Source organism: Anticarsia gemmatalis, chromosome 18 (assembly GCF_050436995.1).
Source record: "Anticarsia gemmatalis isolate Benzon Research Colony breed Stoneville strain chromosome 18, ilAntGemm2 primary, whole genome shotgun sequence".
Taxonomy (NCBI): domain Eukaryota; kingdom Metazoa; phylum Arthropoda; class Insecta; order Lepidoptera; family Erebidae; genus Anticarsia; species Anticarsia gemmatalis.
The window spans coordinates 7524132-7546075 of NC_134762.1; the positions used below are offsets into that span (position 1 = coordinate 7524132).

General features: G+C 31.7%; 1 protein-coding gene across 3 annotated transcripts in view; it reads left to right on the forward strand.

The window, feature by feature from the left end:
- The first annotated feature begins 341 nt into the window (after positions 1–341).
- Positions 342–21944, forward strand: part of LOC142980690 (synaptotagmin-10-like) — a 111128-nt gene continuing 89525 nt past the window's right edge. For 2 of the 3 annotated variants that reach the window (XM_076126218.1, XM_076126219.1), the window contains exon 1: positions 342–467. In XM_076126218.1, the coding sequence (XP_075982333.1) occupies positions 353–467 (115 nt within the window). In that variant the 5' untranslated portion in view covers positions 342–352. Of the gene's footprint in view, positions 468–925; positions 1087–21944 lie in introns of those variants that run through there. The other variant, XM_076126220.1, reaches the window with a different exon arrangement.

Genomic DNA, 21944 nt, shown 5'->3' on the forward strand with positions numbered 1-21944 from the left:
GATGGTAAATTAAATTACAATATAAGAGTTTTTCGACCCTTTATCACTATGATAAGCATACGCGATTATTACACGGGCTGTTGCACCGTCAATTTGTAAATAAAAATCAATATTACATTTTTATTATAAGCGAACAAATCCTAACCAAATACTGTATAAATCGAATTCCCGGCAGTATTACTAAGGAAGGCTTACACGGTAACGATTTATCGGTTACGAGCCCAATCGAATAAAATCGAAGCGTGTATCTGTATATAAAACGCAACCCTGTAACTGCAGCTTCGCTTAACCTGCGTGGAGGTGCGTCCCGATTGTTTCCGAAGCGACATTCGCGCCCAGACCGCCGGACGCGATGGGCGTTCCCCAAGTCGGTTCGACCGTGCTACCCGCCGAGCAAGAGCTCGAGCGACCAAGACGTCCACACCTGTTGATCGTCGACGATTCCCGGGAAGCGAGAGCCGCCGAAGGTTAGTTTTATATTTAAAAATTATAAAAAAAATATTCAAGTATAAATTTTTAGTTGTTCGAATTTTTAAAAACAAAATTCACGTGATTTTTTTTCTGGTGTATTGTGTTAAAAATGTGGTGGGTTTAAAAAATTATAAATAAAATGTAAAGTGATTTTTGCGTGATCAGTGTTTTCAAAATTTAGGATTTTTCACAGTGAAACGTGAGTAGTTGCGGATAAATTTTGATTATAAATATTGAGTCGTCTCACATGGTTTCAGTAGGGAGGCAAATTTTTAATTTTTGGATAGTGATAACAACAAAAAATCTACGTAAAGTATAGATACAATATATTTTAATATAAATATATTTATTGACTCATGAACATTGTGATTTACTCTTAAATTAACAGCTAATATTATTAATATTATCTACTCCGGATTCAGCTATCAAAGTATTGTGTAGGTTAAATATCCGTTACGATATACAAGTATAAGTGTAAAAACATTAGTTTATTCATTTAATTCGTGAATAATGGCAGTGTTAAGTGTTTATTTAAATAAATAGTAATCTATAAAGTTGTAAAAGATAGTTAAATATTTTTTGCAAGTCTCTCGTTCGTGCTTTTAGTGAAAAAAGGTCAGTAGCCTTTTTACATCGGTTCATTTTACTCTGTTCCACGAAATTCGTTACGAATATTCGATTTTGAAATTTCTATTCTCTTGGTATTTTGTTTTATTACTATATTTTTCTTTAATTTTGTATTTCAAGTTCGTAATTTGAATTCTAGTTGCAATATTGAAGTTATACTTTAAAGATATGTATATATTTTTTAACAGTCTTCAATAAATTTAGGTTCTCATTTTGATAGTGTTTTTTAGTTTCATGTTTTTGCAGCATTGTTTTATTTAAATTATTTTATTGAGTTGGTGAACAAAAATGTAATGTTAGGGCTAATTACGTTTATGTTTAGTATTATTTATATATTATTATATATTTAAATTGTAAATTAAATCCTGAGTTGTTAACTATATTGAATAGTATTCGAGAAAAATGTGGTTTGAAAAGTAAAATAAATAAATAAATATTTATGGATTGTTTCTTGCACTATCTTTTAGGAGAATATTCGACGCTTTTGCCAGATACTTTATAATCTTAATTATCTGTCGAAGCTGTTATAACTATAGTTATCTATTTCAGTTTTATCACTATTTAAATGGAAGTACATATTTATTTCATAGCAAAGGCATCTTAATTTGAAAATATAGTCTCATTTCTCTGTCTCGTAGGGAATAAAAAGGGCAACTGGTAGATTTATGTTAATTATGCTAATGTTATACGAAATCGCTGTATCGCATTACTTGACGTGTTTGTTTATATTAAAACGCTTGTATTTTCTTACTTCTCGAGTAAATATTAAAGAAATTTGGTAACACAAGCAATTTGTGTGTTATTATAAAGAAGATCATTAATTTAATAACGCTTTCAGAAGATCAAAGGAAATTTTCTAAAATGTTTATTCACGCGAAAAAAAATTTACATGACTTCTTTTATATTTTTGGTAAAGTATCTATGTCGGGATGGTCGAGTCGGCTTAAAAAAAACCTTATTATTTTCCACAATACTACGAATATTGCTATATTTTTTTTTAACTTTGAATAAGTTATAACTATATTATATTAATGATAAATACATATTATTCATAATTATATATTAATTAGTATAGCATATAATAAGGCGTGACTTTGTGTATGTATATGTAGCATATTGCTACTTCACTGACTGTATACATACAGGATCGTTAGCTGCGAACGTTTATCATATCGCTCGCATCGGTCACGGTCAGTTCACAACGCGACTCAATGTCAACTTACAGAGTATTCCTCTTGCAGTATTTATACTCTCAGAATATAAGCTATAGGAAATTAAGATGCGTTTGGGTTCTAAAACCATAGGTGTCGAGAGAAACACTAACCCCCGGTTTCTGAGGTACATTTAACGGTAGTTTATCTATTCAATAGCGTTTAAACTCATATAAAAAAAACGCTATTAAATAGATAAACTACTGCCAAATGTACTCAAAAGCAAGGCATAAGACTCGTTACTATAAAAAGTAAAATAATATACATATTTCATGCGTGGTTGGTCTTACCTAGATGATTATAGTTTTTTCCAGGATGCCATATGCGTTTTAAAAAATATGCCCAAATTAAAATTTCGACACGTTTCATTTTAAAGTTTGATTGGTAGCAGTCACTAGAACGGATATGACGGGTTTTAAATTAAATTTAACAATTCTATTAAATTGTTATTCGGTTTTCTGATAGTATTGGAATCGGTATGACATAGTGCGAGCTTGGTTTTTTGTTTATTATTAAACATAATATATGGTGTCTTTAGTGAATATTAATATAGTTACCTTTTTAAAATTTTAGGCCTATTTGGTGCGTAGAGTCTGACAGTCATGACGTATTTAAAAAAGTGCGTTTGGTCCCGTATAATTTTCTGGTGCAATAATTTTATCACTAGATACGGAATTTTTAATTGTATATTTTTTTAGTGAAAGCTCATACATACTCTTCTTCAGTTTTGCTTCATACTTTCTAAACGTTTAAAACTTAAGTCTTCAGGAAAACTTTTAGAATTTTCCGGATGAAATAATCTTTATCCGATTATGATGAAAAGTTTTTTTTAATCCTCTTTCAGTGCAGTGCATAAGAAAATATTTTTCTTTACTTTTATAAAATATTTCTTATTAATTAGTTTTAACTTTTCATGGACTTGTTATTAGTTAGTTTATTCACATTATTTAACTAGAAAAGTTTTGTAAAAGTTTAAAATAATGTTTTAGGCTGAATAAGAGTTTTCAATGTCTTGCAATTGATTAAATATTTTCTGCACGTAGACTTTTTTATTGTGATTGAGTGGTGTTGACAGTTAAAAAATAACGAGTATATGGTGATCTTTTGAACTTAATTCTATTTTGCTTGTAACAGAATCAAATAATTTATTTAGTTTAGTTTAATGTTGACATTTAAGATAGTCAAAGATATAGATTTCTGAATTTATGCCTATATTTTCGACCAGTTATTACTACATATAAAATGTAACATAGAATACACAATGTCTTAAAACATTTTATGTATGTATGTAGTCTACAAAGTTTAGGAGTAATTGTCACATCATTGATAAATTCTTCCTCTAAAATAATCCAGACTAAAACATATCACGCGATTTTGGAAAGAGCACACGTTTTACATTCTCATATTGTGACACGTGACCTTTTCAAAATTAGACATTTAATTAATATCTTAATACCCCAGTGTCTACAGACTTAGCAAACGAGAAAATCCTCTACCTATAAACGCATACCTTTATAATAGAAATCTATTGATATACGTGTAATATAGGGGTTCGTTATATGAGGGTGCGTTTTTGTTCTAAGTTCCGACTCCTAGCTAATGTTCTAGGTTCCTAAGCTTTCCCGTAAGTAGTTATGAAGTCAATTAAGGAAGCTTTGTGTTAGTGCTTTTGCATTTTTGATTGCTTTTATTAACTGTAAAATCGATATTTACTGCAGTACACCTTGTAGGTAAATTAGGTGTACCCATTCGTCGAAATATTTGGTATTTTTTTCATTTTAGAAAATAATAGTCAACTACTGGTTCATTGTTCTTAAAATTTGCACCAATATGGGAATTTATGACTTTTGAAAAATTATGAGCAACATTGTTTTTAAGAATTCAATTTAATGCATTTGGAATGATGTGCTAATTGTGATCGAATGATGTTTTTATTTATCTGAGTGACTAGTCTTAGTACGAAACTTTTTTATGTTTCGTTTATAAATTTTTTTTGGGATTTAATTTTGTTTTAGTAAGACTATAGTATATATTATGTATATTTAGTTTAAGGAATCTAGAACTTACAGTAAAAATTTTAATAAAATCATTCAATAGTTACATAAAGATTAATAGAAGCCTTACTACATTTTATTCAGAGTGAACTTAGAAGCCTTACGCGTATCAAGGTTTCAGGAAATTTATACAATCTCTTTCATTATTTTACTTCCTATAAATTGAAACGTTTCCTCGTCGTCTTAGTTAGGTTTTATAATAAAAATTCATAGTAATTTTCGGATTTCAGGAATGTCAGTCTGTCGAATCTAAGGATAAAAACTAGACCATTTTCTCAATCTATCTTTGTTTAATTTTATTTTCATCGAAATTGGTTTATACCCAGTTTAGCGGTAGTTTATCTATTCAATATTCAAACTGTATTTTTTATATAAGCTTAAACGCTATTATATAGATAAACTACAGCTAAATATATCTTGGAAACCGGGTGTTAGTGGTTGAGGCATGAAGTAAAGACAGATAGAATTACTTCGCTATAATATTAGTGAAGATTACGTCCATTATTTTCGAAAACTTTCGACTTAAAGATGAAACATTTAATAATATATTACAAAACAGTTGTATCGTTACTGCAATATTGCATCGTTGTACTAATTAAAAGACACTATTGTCTTTAATTCAAGGAATCGTAAGAATAGTTTTCTGCGAAAATACCAGAATAATTAGTTGTACACAGCTCCCGGGGCTTTGAGTGGCAACAGTGAAACTGTTTGTCTTTGGTATGCAATACATATGTAGTAATATGTACATGATATTGTCTGGGATTGGCTTTGACAGACTGAATTGGAGATTGTTGGTATTCAGGTCTGAATTAAGGTATTTATGATTTGTTGTATTGATAGATTTGGAGAATGTTGAAACTAGGTATGTAAGTTTGAATTTAGGTTTCGGAGATTTGTTGTATTGTTTCTTCTTGTTGCAACTACATAACACATTATACATTAACAGAACAGAACATTTTTGTAAGAAAATAAGTAGTTTAAGAGGTTATACTTACAATTGTTAGTCTTGAGGATCACCCAGAAGAGTGCAATTGTCAGTTAGAACAAATTGGAATCTTGTTTGATTTTTAGATAATCTGTACTTTAGTAACGTGCCTAGTAATAATCATAATGTGATATGGTGATAAATGGAAATACTTCGATTTAGTTTAAGTATAGTAAGGTAGAAGAACATATTTTTTGTTGTATGACTCCAAAAGCAAAATCGGAAAATGAATACCAACAAATAAAATAATCTTGACTAACCACATTATTACTTTTATAGCAATTAACATGAAAAACCAACACATTTCAGTGACCAAATAGACCATTATAATCTCCACACGTGGCGATGTCGTTCCGTTTTCATATCGTTAGCCGATTTTCCTAGAACTGCCATATTGGGATGTGATATTGCAATCGGACTGAAGTCTTTTGAAAGTTATTCGAAATATTGTTTCTCTGTGTTGTTTAATTTATATTCTATGTCTGCCGTTTTTTTATTATACTCTACTCACATGTGCATGTTATAGCAACAAGTAATTGTCGCGATACATTTAATTTACTTTTGTTTACGTTTATGCCAAGTACGTTCTATTATCTTTTTTATGTTTTATAATTAGCCTCAAAATGTATTGGAGTTGTGTGACATCCTATTGAATTGATTTTATGACTTCGACTTTTTATTTTTTTTATAAGCAATGATCATTCGCTCGGGAAGAGAGGCAGCAGTGGGAATGCCACAAGTAAAAAAAACTAAATTTCGTGTTAGTTTTACTGTTACTCTACCGCAGTAATCTGAAAACAACTTAGTTAAAAAAAGCCAAAGCAAAGAAATAATTAAAAAGTAAACCATACTAATTAATTTACAGCCATTTTAAAAATACAATGACCTGGCTGCTTGTAACAAGTTATATTAAAAAGATTAATATTTAGTATTTAGAAATCGTAATGAATTAATGTTGAAAGCTCTTAGCATGATGAAGTCTTTTAAAGCAGAACTATGAGTTGTACTTGCTTGGTTAATTAATTAATGTGCTTTCTTTCTTAGGTCGTATTCAGATTTTATTTTCTTGGTTTATTAATTTATTGCTTCTTAAGAAGTTAATTGCAACGATTTTTATGATTGTTTATAAATTACTCACATACTTACTATACAGTAATACTTTCGAAAATACCTATGTTTATTCTTTTGTTTATTTTTTCGTTCACAAACTTGTGTGCTTTTTGCTCTAATTGATGAACTATAATTAATTAGCATTAATAGATCAGTCTATAAATATTTTTACGCATCACTATCCCACATTTAAGCATAACTAACAATTTTCTTTATTATAGACTTTTAAATTTTCAGAATGTTAATTTTATAGATTTTTGAGAACAATATCTAAGCTATATCAATATTATCCACAAGAACTATGCAGGTCAAAAACTATGCAGACAGTGAAAATAGGTTGTCAAAAGTTGCCAGATCAGAAAACAGTTGAACATAGAGTTTCGAAGTGATTACGAACGATTTATCGTATGAATGAATACTGTTAAAAGTTAGCTTGTTGTTCGTACAGTTCGTCGTATTGACTGTGATAGTTTGTGTCGGATGTTGTACTAGGTATAGATTTAGTATTATGTATCGTTGGGTCAAATAAATTGGATGGCTTTAGTTATTATGTATGTAACTTTTTTAATGTTATAGTCAATTTGTATAGAATAGCAAATACTCTCTTAGATCCTCTACTACATAATTTGGGCAAAGCGCTGATGTCATAATCAGCTCATTATTCTCAAAATAGCAATAAAAAAATAAGTAAAGTTTTTCAGTTACAATAATTTAAATATACATACGAGTATATGTATAATTTAAATATTTTTCCCAACTAATTGCATATTTAGATCATAATATGACAGAATAATCACTATGATAGTGTGAAAACATTGACATGTTATCTAAAAACCCTTAAAGAGCTTAGTTTTTAGTTTTCCTCAGAAAGCGTTTTAATCCTAACAAGAGTGATACTTAACAGTTTGTCGACTCTTAACTAAAGTAATCGCAGTAATACGGAGTATCTTAAATGTAAAGTAATAAAACCTTCTCTAAGTGTAATGATATGTTCTATGTATGTGTAGTTACGATTTTAAGTGATCAGTTTTTGAATGGACTTTTATGACGTAGTTTCTACGGTTAGTTAGATCTGTATGTCTTATAGAAGTTAATTCCTGGTGGACAAATGCCTTAACTTATACAAAATACAAATCATATTTAACAGATTACCAACCGCGAAATAAATAATCAAGTGCGCCTTAGGGACTTACCAGATATTTTAGTTCCTAATTTGTTTTTCTTTTTTTTGAAAATTGTTAATACTAGTGATACTGTCGAACTCCTTAAATAAGATCAAATATTTGTGTTACTAGCTTAGTATTCTCACGTTACAGAGGATTTGAGCCCACGACCTTTCAATCATACATGAACAGTTCTAACTCAGCGCTCAAGGCTCTAGACAAAAGCACAAACCTAAAACTTGAGATCCAAAATAGACTCAAACTAAATTAATACTAGGAAATTAATCGAAAGTGTGGACTGTGGAACTATAAACTCGATTATAAACTCTACCGGGTTATTATTTCAAGTCAAAGTCCCGGGAAGGTTTCACTAAATACCTATAACATTTTGTTGCTAAGGCCTTTGCGAACGAAATTGTAAATTTAAGCCACGTGTATACTTTTTTATTTTATTGTTATTTTTTGTTTATTATGGCAAGTTAACTGGATATGAAGATGAGGAAAATGTCTTTTCAAAATGAAACATGATAACGATGTGTATATTAGCGGCCATTTTGTAAAAAAATGTGTTGTTTTTTCCACCGTCAAGCATCTTTTTTCAAGTCTACATTTTATAGATCTCGTCAAATAATGTATAGAAAAGCAGCCGAGTTTTGATAATATTTTTAAACTAAATTTATCTGGGAGTAATAAATCAATTGATTAAGACTCACTTTAAAACTTTTTAACACTATTTTATTACACAACAGTTGTCATGTAACTACTGATTTCAAGTAAATCTATACCAAGATAACTTAGAAACAGCCATTATTTCAACTCAACTCATAACATTACCTTTTACCTATAAATTTTCCATCACTACAACTATCAAATGCAAATCCAGACTGAAAAATATTCCGTAACTCCTTTACAATAATGTCTAAGGTCTAAATAAATGTCTAAAGTCTGTACAAAGCCTATTAAGCCATAGTAAAGGTTCTATTGTCGGGGCTCGCGTAATTGGCAACTGACAGTTATGGCGATGCCTTAGATAACAGCATTTACATAAATTGTTGTAGGTCTTATTAAAATGCCGGCCATGGAATAAGCGACTTATTTACTTCTACTGTATTGAATAAAAAGTTAAAGAAATTCTGTTTTGTGTTAATTGTGATATTGGTTTCCTGGAATATTTCAATACTTTCTGTCTATCGCCTTTGGCCTGCTAGAGCCTAAATATAGGAAAATTCACACAAAAAGACATGACTATGCTGTCAAAAAATATTTCGAAACAAATTATAAAGTCGCATTAAAATTGTACCAGTAACCTTTTTATTAAAATTTAGACCTTTATGTAAGCGACTGGTTTTCCGATCGCCAGTTTTATGGCCACACATAACGATTTAAGAATAACAATTTCTTTATTTGGATTGACAACTTTCAATATTGCCAATTTTCACTATTGCCAATTATACTTTAATAAATTACTTTTTGACTTTATCACCTTATTGAGGAGTTTATGTAGTGTGTTCCATGACATTCTAAAATGTTAGGAAGTATGAGGCTTACAAGGCCTTCATAACTTCTGTTTGTTATAGCATTACTGGATATTACTAGATATATTATACCTATTGTTTTGATAAACCAATTACACAACATGAATATTGTAACTCATTTGGCAATATCGATGGATTATTAATTAAGGTGCATACAGTACATTAGTTATGTATTAAGCTAATGTTTACTCGTATGAATACATGCAGGGTCGGTGGTATTATGGATGCCTTTTTGGCGCGGTCGGTAGTGAATCTCATTGCTCATCGGAACCCAAAGTTTGGTAACGTGCCAGGTGAAAGCTAGCTATTACGTGGGACTAACATTGTTAATAGCGAATGGGTGATTTCATACAATCTCTGTCAACACTTCGATTTACAAAAAGCCTGATAATATAATTGATTTATTTTTATTATTCATAATTCGAATTTCTGATAGCATATACTGTTCTTTAGAATTCAACCTCCTTTGACTTACTTTATTTGTCTTTACTTGCATCGATAAATAATTTAGTAGTAAAAAGTAAATAGTTTAGATTTTATATTTTTTTGTATATTTTGATAGCTTGTCAAAACGTCTCATTTATTCAACGAATAAAGTACCTAATGAAGAAAAATCAGGGCTTAAACTAACATAATAAAGAACAATAACTCAGTTATCTGGTCACATTTTCTATTATGTAAAAAGGTTGATAAGCTTTTAACATCAAACAAAACATGAGTGTGTACTTACATTGAATTTTCTTAAGTAAAAGTGATCCTTTTGAATATAAAGACTTTTTTACTTATAATGTAGATATGGTGGCCTTATATTGTTATAATATCTATTTATATAAATACTCGATGGTGGAGGAAGATGTGTATGATATACACCTACATTAGCCATTTACTAGAACGATGTTAGCCCAATGTATTCGGGGGCAAGCTTATTGCCCTAAACGGGCCACCAAACCATCTCCCAGCTACGATTGATAATATTGTAATAGTAATAAGAAACCCCCAAATCGCTCTGCCCGTCTCAGAAACCCAAGACCTCGTGACTAGAGCGTTCTATACGCTACCACCCAGACTAAATTTTATAATAAAACAACTTAAAAGAGATGTGGTAGCTAATACTTCTAGAAACTCAGAATACTACAGTAATATTAAATTCTTTCTTATATTTTGAAAAGCATTTACTTAAACTGCTAAGACTCACAGCAATTCCTTCGTCTCTCGAAAGCAACAAGTTAATAAAAATCTATACAACATCTTTCTCATCCCTTAAAATGTATTCGCAAAGAAAACCCTTAAACATCTTCGTTTGCCTTGAGCAGTCGGGTAAAATTGATACTTAGATATTAACTTTATTTTTTCTCATAGAACTCTTTCAACATTTGCCTTTCTTCACCAAGCAATTAGCACTCCTTTAAGTGAGTGAGAAATATCAATACTCTTACAATAGGTCTTGAATAACTTTGTTTTAATAAACCTTGGAGTTTATATTCAAGGTACCTTATTTAAATTAAATGAGGCCCTCTCATTTTCATGCGAAAGAGAAAAATCGGCCTTTTTAAGGAGTTTGTCCACTGCTCCTTGCCTCGAAAATCCAAGATTTGCATTACAGTTCATCAAAATCTTCATTCCAGTATCGTGTGAATCTGCATCTAAGACGCATTTCTGAGGCACGTGCTCTTCTGCCTTTCCTGGGTTCGTCTAAGGAGATCACTTAAGTATGTTTGGTTAATAGGTTGTCGTAGTACTTATTAATTTTAAGCCGTCTAGAGGCCTTTGACTTAACGACTGTTATCGTACCACGCTTTCTAAAGCACGAAGATCTATAAATCAAATAGTACTAAGAGGGTACCAGTTGCAGAGCCCATTTATCGTAAACCGACCAGTGAGCAATTGAGCAATTGTTAACCGCGAGATGACAAAATCTAGGGCAGTCATTGCCTGTTACAGTGTAGTGGATAGTCTCCTTTAACCTTTGAAAAAAACATCAAAATAATATCCGCTGTATACTTTTTGTTTTTAAATTCTGTGAGCGCGCTTCAAAGATTAACTTGCTGGTTTTGAATACTAACTGAAAGGTCCGAGACGGGTTGTTGTAGTTGTGTATTAGAATAGAATTGCGGACATCTTGAAGGGTTTGACCTTAATGCGTTTGTTTTATATTCATTGTGTCACTTGGTTTAATGGCGGAGAAGTATCGTGAGAATACTCGTAAGTTATATTAGACATTATTTATATTGTATTAGACTTAAATGTATACATAAAAGTATTTTGTATGACAGATAGTAAGATGGTGTTTCATACTTGTTGAATGCGATTGGTAGATTTTGTACAGCGATATTTACTCATAGATTTATTGTAGTATACTGATAATAAACGACGGTAAAGATGGTCAAGTAATGTCTCAATCTTAGCTATCTTTACTAACTATCGAGAGTTCGTGAGATATCCCATTGATTATGTTACCACAAACCCACGTCCTACAAAAAACATCCGGAACTTCCTGGAGGACTTAACAGGGTATAATGCTTGTACGAAATAAAAAAAATACACAGTCTTACATAAATTCACATTCTCATATTTTTTATAAGAGACAATTCTATAATATGACAAATATTTTCCTTACTAAATAGTAAAATTACTTAAACTAAACATGATAGTTGCTCCGGTATTTCGTCTGAATAATTTGTCTTTCCTCTCTACTCAACTCTCGCACATATTTATTCACGTGTGGAGTAAGCCTCTTTTTCCCGTTTTGAATTATTTAACAGGTTACCTAAAACTTTGGGAAGTAATTCAGGGCTAAAATGTGTTACAGCTTTTATATGTGATTGACACATGACAATTTAATTGTTTAATGAATTTATGTTGTTCATTGTCACATGCTACTGTACAGTCCCTAGTGTATTGGTCAAGTCAGGCTTGACTTGACCAAACAAAACTTGGAACTACACAAGTAGTTCCAAGTTTTGTTTGAATATTTTCATTAGGCGCTCGAAATGATGGTGACTCTTCCGAAAATAAGCAACGTGATGTTTTTAATCATCATCACTAGCCTGGCCTTTCTTACGTTAGAATGGGCTTCCAGTCCCATTGCATGCAGCTAAATACCAGTATTTTTCATGCAATACATGGAACGACTGCCTATAACCTACGTCTCTTCTCCTCTATCTGGGTTACAGCATGATACCCTTTGGTAAAACTGATGATATTATTGCTTGCTAACATCCCTGATTGATCACATTATTCAGTGAACTAGCGCTGAGCAAAATGTACATGTACCTACTCATTTACCTTTCTCCTAACAATGATAGAGGCTTTCTACCAAAACATCTCCGATGTCCATTACAATAGAACTCTTCCTTTTTTTAATAGGCCCTTCGATTCAGACCCTATCCACATTTACAAAAAAATCGTTGATTGAAATTTCCACAACAATCGTTTCAATTGAATGAACTCCAAAGGGACTGCAATCACAAAACAACCTTCCTAGGGTAGAAGTACCATTTCCCGTCCATCTTAATAAATCACTTTGTATAAAAAAATATTAAAAGTCGCCCGAATAAAAACACCATTTACTTTCGTGTCATAGATAATTAAATATTAAAAAATTCTTAATGTTCGTGCCCTTGGGTTACACGGAAGTTTTACCCGGGTGATCTTGGCCCGGTTATCCGGATCCAAGGCCGGGTAGCAGATGATTTTTGTAGGATTATGTTGTTCGACATGATGGATGGGGTTGGTACGTGAATAAATTATAACCGGAATAATACCCGGGTATTGGTAATTAATCACGTGTTTACACCTGTGTGTCTATGTTAAGGGTATATTCGTGTATTGTGTGAGCTTTTTGAAACTTAGTTGAAACAGGGGTACAAGGTCGGTTACGTATGGACGTGAGATGAATAAAATATATTAAGGTACACTATTGACGGCTTCTTTGTTCCATGTGGTAGTGTAAACAACTGCTGATCATGACGTTCTTTAATCGGGTACGTTCTGTCTTGTAAGTTAGTGTTTTTATATGGAAATTGCTTTAATCCTTTTAAATGGAGTCTACAATTAAAAGGATGAAGTGACGTTTTGATGATGATTTCTGACTATACATCTTCAACATAAAAGGCCAATCTTTATGATTGATAAAGGCCACTACGTTTTAAGTCGCTATTTTCTTCGAGGCACTATTTTACGCAGTTCAAATACCAAACACTAGACTCAAAAGCGACACGATAATATCAAATATTGGTTATCTTGGGCATATAATCAGCGTTTTTATTTAATGATTTCTTTGAAAATTCTCGTATTTTCGTGGTATATTTCTTTTACTTTTCAGAAAAATAAGTAGTTGTAAAAAACGAACATAAATACGATAGCTTAGCAATTATCGCGAATAGAGATCCAGACGTATTTCAATAGAAACTGTAAAAACTCCAGTTTCTATGTAAATGTCAAAAAAATAAAGGAGGGAAATCGAGTGAAAAGCCTTTTATTTAAAATAGAAAACGCGAACTCCAATATTTATGGCTGCTTTCGTTTTAATTTCTAAAAAAGCTGTAGATCAGATCGCAATTTGAATTCGAATATTGTTTTTTATTTGAGTTTAGACGTTAGAAATAAAAAATATTGCATATAAAGTACTGGATAATTTAAAATAAAGTATTTTAACAATGTTGCCGACCGACGTTGTAGTTTCTTTATTTTAATTTATTGGTTGGTTAGTGGTTAACATAGTGTCAATGTTGTTCAAACCGCCAGTAGGCATTATTTGCCATATCTAAGCAATAGTTATCTACTAGTAATGATTCTATATTTATTGATCTATAGTATAAAACATTATGTTTTCCCCTATTCCCAAATGTAATATCCTATCAATGATGCTGATAAACACAGTATTGTGTTTCAATATTTCGAGGCCAACGACCTTGAAGCGATGCAAATATGATGTTTTATGTCTAGTCTCTAAAGGTTAACTGAAATTCGACCTATTCTTACTGATCTAGCGCTATTTGATACACCCTTGGGCTCCAGTGTGGTATTGGAAATAGATTGGGTGAAGATATATTGTTTATCATCAAATATATATAGTTATATTGTAATATATAGCGAGAATATTTTCAAGGGGAAGGGTGAACGTTTATTTATTGATTTTTACGTTTTAGGATATCGGGGTATTTTAGAAATTTTAAGCTTAAAATTGTTTTTTTAGTTCTTGAATTGAAATTTTTGAGACATAGGAATCGAACTCGTTACTACACGATTTACTAGCTAAAGCTCATTCGTCCCATAATCACTGCACGCAAAAACAAAATATGCTTTAAAAAATCATTTTTCAATTTACTTAACGACGTTTATTATACATAAATTACCATAATCTTCCAAGTCACCACAATAAAAAATAACCAACGTAGCAAATAAAGTCTACGGCGTAGACCATCGTAGACGGTCTACGCCGTAGACGTACAATCTACATCTGCATAATAGATGTCGCTGTCTCCTCGCTACGGTTAATATTCTTCAGACGTCTACCAATTAGCGAGCTTGTTATTGTTTAGACTATACAGTATACACTTTAGTATAACTAAGTGGTAGATAGTGGCAAATTGGTGTTTAGTATCTACGTAGTGCAATCTAAGGTTTAATGTTACGATGTGGCGTGTTGGCAAAGGATATTGTGATATTGTTTGGGAGTTAAAGTGTGGCTGCTTTATATTAGAATTTAGAGAATATTTTCATATCTATTGGAAGTAAATTTTGTACTTAAAATGGTAAAATATCTGTGTACTGTTAATAAGGTGCGGTTTAAGGAATAATTTCTCACATAAAAAAATTGTTGTTGCTTTAAAGTTAATCGATTTGAGCTACTTAAGAATAGTATCAATGTAGTTAAACCTTCTAGACCATCCCAGGCAAAGCCATTTAAGAAATTTTTAACTTTAATGACTGACCACAGTTTAAAAGTCGTAACATTCGACATTTTACCAATCCGTAGTCAGTAGTTATAAAAATCTTACGACATCAACTAGTACCCCTACTATAAAAACTCGTACGAAAAACTACACATAAACCCACGTTTAATCTCAGTTTCGTAGTACGTTGTAATCGTATGTATATTCGTACGAGTAAATACTAGCGTACTGGGAAACAGGGATTATTGTTTTGTTTATATCACAACGTGGAACAAAATATGGATACCATTTGTTTTGTTATAAAATCGAGACAATGGTATTTTTTATGTTTTTTAGAACAAACGAATGTTAAATTACTTTAATTTTTGATATCTGCATAGTGGTATTTAGTATCAGATATATTCTCTTTTTGATACTGCCATAAATTACTGAATAAATTAGAGATTATTATGTTTTCTGATGTGCGTCATTTCAGTAGCAGTTAGCCAATACATGAGAGAAACAAGAGAGAAGAGAAACAAACATTTCTGGGACTAATACTTCCTATTATAGTACAAGGTCGACATTACTTTTATAAAGTGCTACCTATAGACTATAGAATTAAAGGCTCTCATTTTACTGTCTTTATCATACCTAGTTTTCCCATAGCAACAGCCATCTTCATATCAAAACATCACACAAGATATCTCAAAAGCTAATTTTACATCTTATACCAACCACTACAGGCATTCCAAAATCCGGAAAGTCCAACCAAAATCCAAATAAATGGGACAACATCCAGGCTTTCCCAGTCAGTAGGCGTGGCTGGCGCCGGCGACGTGGCTCTCCCACGCGCCCGACGCTACCCACGCGCACTCACGTATGCGACGCTATAAATAGAAAGACTGTGTGACTAGGCTAGTGCTGTTTGAACTCGGGTTATAGGTGAAGTTGGCTCTTTATGCGTTTACTTTGTGGCTTTCAGGTTTCTAGCGCTAAGTGTTTTGGTAGGTACAGGTTCACTATATTTAGGACTACTGGGTTTTTTAATTCTTAAGCATTGCTAAGAAAAGTTGCGATTATCAAACCGTTAATGATAGTTAAGCTACCGTTAGTTTGGTTATTCCGTAGATGGACAGCTGTTTAGTGGTACATTTGAGCATCTCTGGGTATCGGACGGCTTTAAGAACTTTGCCACTAGGTTGTTTGACGATACAATGATTAAACTACTCGGAATCATTCTTATATAATTTTATTTACTTATGCTTTTTGATGAGTCTAAAGGAAGCTCTCTTGGGTGGTAAAATCTCAAGCTGTTTTACTATTACCAACAAACACTGTCATAAAAGAATGAATCTTTTGATTATTCCCCTGTTAATAATATTGGCACAGGGAAAACTTTAACTAACCTACTAAACACTGTCACGTACTATTTTAAAAACAAAACACTAACGTATTTTTGCAACACAAAATAAACATGCCAAACGAAGGATTAATTAAAATTCGCTTTTCGAATTAAATTTCGTAACAAAATGGCTGGTGATATTATCTACTGACAGCTGTCAAAATAACAATGGTTGTCACAGAGCTGTACCATTTGCTGGTTTTCTATGTAAACTGTCAAAACAGATCCCCCCCTCCTGTGGGGGGCTTAAAACGCAATCGAGAAAGGGAAATTAAATGTTTGATTTATTCAATTTATAAATGTTTAGCAGTTAGATTATTAATTGAAATGTGCAATGGGTATGTTGATTTAATAAATATTGAATTAAGACTACAAACAAAAAGTATTTTAAATAAGTTTAGAATGTGTGTGAGGAGATGTAAAAACCGCAAAAAAAAAATTTGTAGTTTGATAAAGAAAAACGAAAATTCTTCAACAATAATTCCTTTTATTTTTTCTAAGTTACTGTGTTATTGTAAACCAGTAAAGAATTTTTAATAATGTTCAAACCAGACCTGTTGAATTAACTGTCAAAACATAACTTTCAAATCAACCTCAAGCAAATAAAAACAAACTGTTTAAAAAAGAAAAATAAAAACAATGAAATGAAAAAAACACACCGCTCCGTTTTCTCGTATTGTTACAAAGCGCAAAGGGTTGGTATTGTAAGAGTTTTACAAACTTGGGCCAAGTTATTCAAGGGCTCGTATTATTGTATTAAACCCAGTGTCCTTCGGTCTACCGTTACTAAGTAGTTTGGTAAAGTTTCACAAACAAATTGTCGTATTTTGTTTGTGTTATATAAAATTAATGGTTTTATAAGCAATATTCCGATTATTTTAAATGATTTTTCTTAGTTTAACTTGGCACCACACTACCGAGCTTAAATCTAAAAGTCTTTGCACAAGACGTTTCTTCATAGCATCGATAACGCGCTTCAAACACAATCAGAGCGCTTAAAAACGCAGGGTTTTCCAATGCGTTGTAAACCTTGCATAGGAGTCTCGCGCTTGTTAGAATTAACTATACAACAGATTGCTTGATACGTACTATTTATTTATGAAAACATTCTGACACAAATAAGGTAAATCATACCACTTGCACTATACAGAAACTACAGATACATCAGCCGTACCTTTCAAGGGCATTATTAATGTATGCTCAAACTTACTCCCCACAATTCGAAAAGAAAACATTATCCCATTTTCATTAGCATACAACCAACTTGGAGCAAACATAGAATAATCAAACAATTTTATTATTCATCTCCATAAATAAACAGCCTCCTTCATATCAAGGTCTAATAAATATAAAACAGTATCGATTCGTCATGCAGGAAACGGAAGCAAGGTCGGAGGCTGCGCGGGACTCGATCGTGACCCACTTCCGGGTCAAGATCAAACGGAAGTGGCGGGGAGGGGGAATGACGTCACGCGCATGCGTCGTGAACATTCATGTTGATCCTGAATGAATCGGAAACGGATTTTGTTTCCGTTCAGCGGTTGTTTATTACCTGGGAATTGCAAACGTGATTGCAAATCGATATAGCTGTATTTATATACATTTTCACGGTCAGGCTACTCTAATGAGGGACACGTGTATTCAGTAGGGGAGATTTTAATTTTCTCTGTGTAATTAAAAATTAGAAGAAGAAAATTTGCTTAGAAAATTTGCCGAAGTCATTCTTTCTTCAAGTCAAAGATATGACAGCTGTTTCAAATCATTTTCTGAGGCACCAAAATCTTACCTGAAACACCACTAAGCGATAATATAATTAGTCGAGTATCATATTTCATTTATGCCAAACTGCTTCGCTTTATCGATCAACGAGTATTTTGGTAAGAAATACATTTTCCGTTGATTCATATAATTGCAAAAAAAAAATCGCGAGGAACTTGGCTCATCCACTGCCGCGCGTCTTTCATTACAAAGCCATTTTTTTGTTCGAAATCAACAAAAAAAAGTATTAAATAGAGATTTAATATATCAACTTATATTACATGCCTTTGATGAAAATTTTCATGAACATTTTCAGTGACCTAAATTCATTGGCCTTTATCTGTTCAGCGATACAGTAATTATTGGATATAACATAATAAGCGAATTAAAATTATGAGATCAAAGTGTCTTCCGGGAAAGGTTAGAATAAAGTATTTGGTATATATTTGTCTTGAAGTGTAAACGCCTATTATATTCTAAAAATTAAACAGAGTAGGATGGTGGATTGCCGTGTTTTAGCAATATTATTTCGTATTGCAGTTTTTATAACCAACAGTTAATTTGATAGGAATTGTAGTTTTTCTTTCATTATTTTGACATAATATAAGTATGTATTGTGTAACTGAAAAAAAATTTCTTGGTCTCCCTCCAGTCACAGTCCTTGAACAGAAAAAAGCTAAGCTTATATTATGTCATTCGTTGAAGTGAAATTTGATATGAACCTTTACTTCGAAACTACATATTATACATTATACCTTGTCTTTAAAGCAGCATATTATGTCTACTTACTTTATAAATTGTAAAAATATTAAAATTCGATCCGCAACAGCCGATCTTTGAGGTGAACGTTCCATTTACGTGCCATTGGTTCCTTATGAAATATGGTAATGTGATATCGCAAAAGTCACAGGTGGCCACTTAGATTTCAGTGAAAAAATGGAGGCGTATTTCTTTTGTCCTTTAATAGGAGACTTTACCTTATATTGAGGCTAAACAAATTTGATTAAGGAAATTCTTTGAGTTAATTTGCAGGTAATAAAATCAGTCTCCACGTGTGTCCTTGTTTGTTTGTTACTAACGGGCCCAGTTTCGGTTGGCTAGAACTTCGTTTGCACAATAAAAACCTACCTACAGTAATAAGAAAATCAGTCAGCTTGCGACCACGCTGAAACGTTAGGCATTCCTTGGTAAAATTCGTGTTTGCGTTAATTCCCGTATCGTACTATATATTAAACATGCAACGCGAAAGTTTAGAAGTTATAAGTACTGAAGAACTTTTAATAAAACCGAGAGGTATCGTGTTACAACCCAGGTTATTGGGTTGCAGAGCTCAGGGCAGTTGCTCCATGTTAAATACTGGTTCACAGCTGCATACAGTGAGACTGGAAGTCTACTCCAGCATAGTTGAAAATAGGCTAGGCTCATTATGAATAAAAATCTTTTAAATCACATGTACACATACATATAATTTAAAGCCTGTACCTACAGGCTTCAAATCTCTCCCTTATCTCTATCTTGATAATATAATAATACATATTAGTATCTAGATAATACATATAGTTATATGTATTTGATATCTCCTATTAAGATAGTTTACTTACCAATTTATCAATCATATTCCAATATGTTCTTTAGAATAGTATTTTCTTTTCAATATTCCATCAAGATAGCAAATTGAATACGCTCAAGTCTAACAAAACTGAAAAGTACTAAAAATAATAGTAGTTTGTGAATTTTAGCGTTTAAAAAACTAGAACTAATATTATAGTAATTTCGTTTTTAATGTTTATTTTATAGAAACTGTATTTTATCGGCTGAATGGACGTATATTTGAAATTTGGGACAGTTGATTGATTGATGCTATGTTTTGATAATATGTTAAATTCGTTTAGTATTTTGATCGTGCTTGTTAATTACTTACTTTACTTATATTTTTTTTATTTATAGACTTACTTATGTAGGTGGCATTGTTAATTTCACTTTCAAAATATATGGACAAAACATAGATTATTGTTTTGTCCATATATGATTTATTGCTATCGACAAAAATATATAACTGCATTATGTCATTATTTTTCGTTTGAAGTCGCCATACTTGAGTGTAGTATTATACTGTTAAATACTCATTATAGCCAGTCTTATTATCTATAACTACATTTAGATATCATTACTATTTTATTCACGTCGAACTTAAATTAACTCCGCTCTGTCCTGCAGTAGTAACAAGATATTTCCAACTACAACCCGTTCTAAAACAGTGTCATACCTAATAAAAATAAAATATTTATCACCTATAGATACACAATTTAGCACAATATCTCCTCACACGAGCTTCATAGTAATTTAAGCCGGGTATACATTAAAGATGAGAGGTATTACACAGCACAGACTTAGATTAATGATGTGTACCTAGCCTATGTTGAGTTTGTAGATTAATGAATAACCGGCGATGAGGTGCAGGATGTTGCATGAATATTATTTATTGATTAAGTTAAGATAAATTATGAGTGTGTGTTTATTGTTTTTTAATAAAATGGGTTGTAGTTACAAACTACAGCAAGCCAGCTTTTGGCAGAGATTTCCAGCTAAAATGAATCCGATTAGAAATTTACTTCGGGTCCTTCGGCAGGTTTTTCTTGAAAGAGTTTAACCATAGTACATCTATCCCTATGAATTTTTGCATTAATTTATTAAATTTGAGGACCGCTTTTAGTCCCCAACCCAAACTTAGAAGTGGTGGACTCAAGCGTAAACTGTCTTTCATTATGGGACAGGACATTATAGTGCGACAAAAATAAGTACTATTTTGAAAATGCTAAAATGACTTCCACTTGTTCTTGAGTCATAAATTACATTCGGCAACGAAAATGACATTTAATTTTTGTAGACGTTGAAGTTGCATCATATATTTACAAAAGAAACTCATACAAACTACTGTGTAATTGATCGAAAATTAATTGGTAAAATAAATTGGAAATACTATTTAATCAATTAAGTGTTTGTATCAAAGTAATTTATTAATTATTTTTAGAGATTCATTGCAATTACTCACTTTTATAATTACATCTTCACTGAATAATTAATTTAATTGAAAACTGCTCGGCTATTCAAGTGCTGGATGATTTTATAATTTTTGAGGTTCATAAAATATGCATTGGTCATTTTTATTTATTGTTTTCACCCCTCAGATATATTTCCAAAGCATAAACCGAATTATTTTTGTTTTTTTTATAACCGAAAAAAATCGGTGAAAAATTTGACCTGACGTCGTTAATAGGGTTTGTAGTTTTAAAATACGTAAATATTTATATTTTCTTAAAATTTTTATAGTATAATGTATTAATTAAAGTCTTATATTGAAACAATAGATGTGACAGTTACTGAATCTAACAGCTGTTCGGAAAAGGCTACAAATACTCGTAAAATAAGTAAGTACCTTAGGCGTGGGAGTATATAGTAGATCTTTATCGAGTGATATAATCACAGAAATCAGAAAAGTTCGAAACATACTCCTAGCAATTCGGTAAAACAATAAAATTACTGTGTTTCAACAACTAATGTGTGAGATCATACGCGAGTCATACAAAAATAGATGTTAAAATAACTTTTGTAGGGCAGACTCTTCGACCTTTATATTCGTGATTATTATAGTTACATAATAATATATTTAGCTAGACTTGTTATTATATATGTCAAACTATATTGTGTAATTACGTAACACGATTGATTGACTACTAAAAAATTGC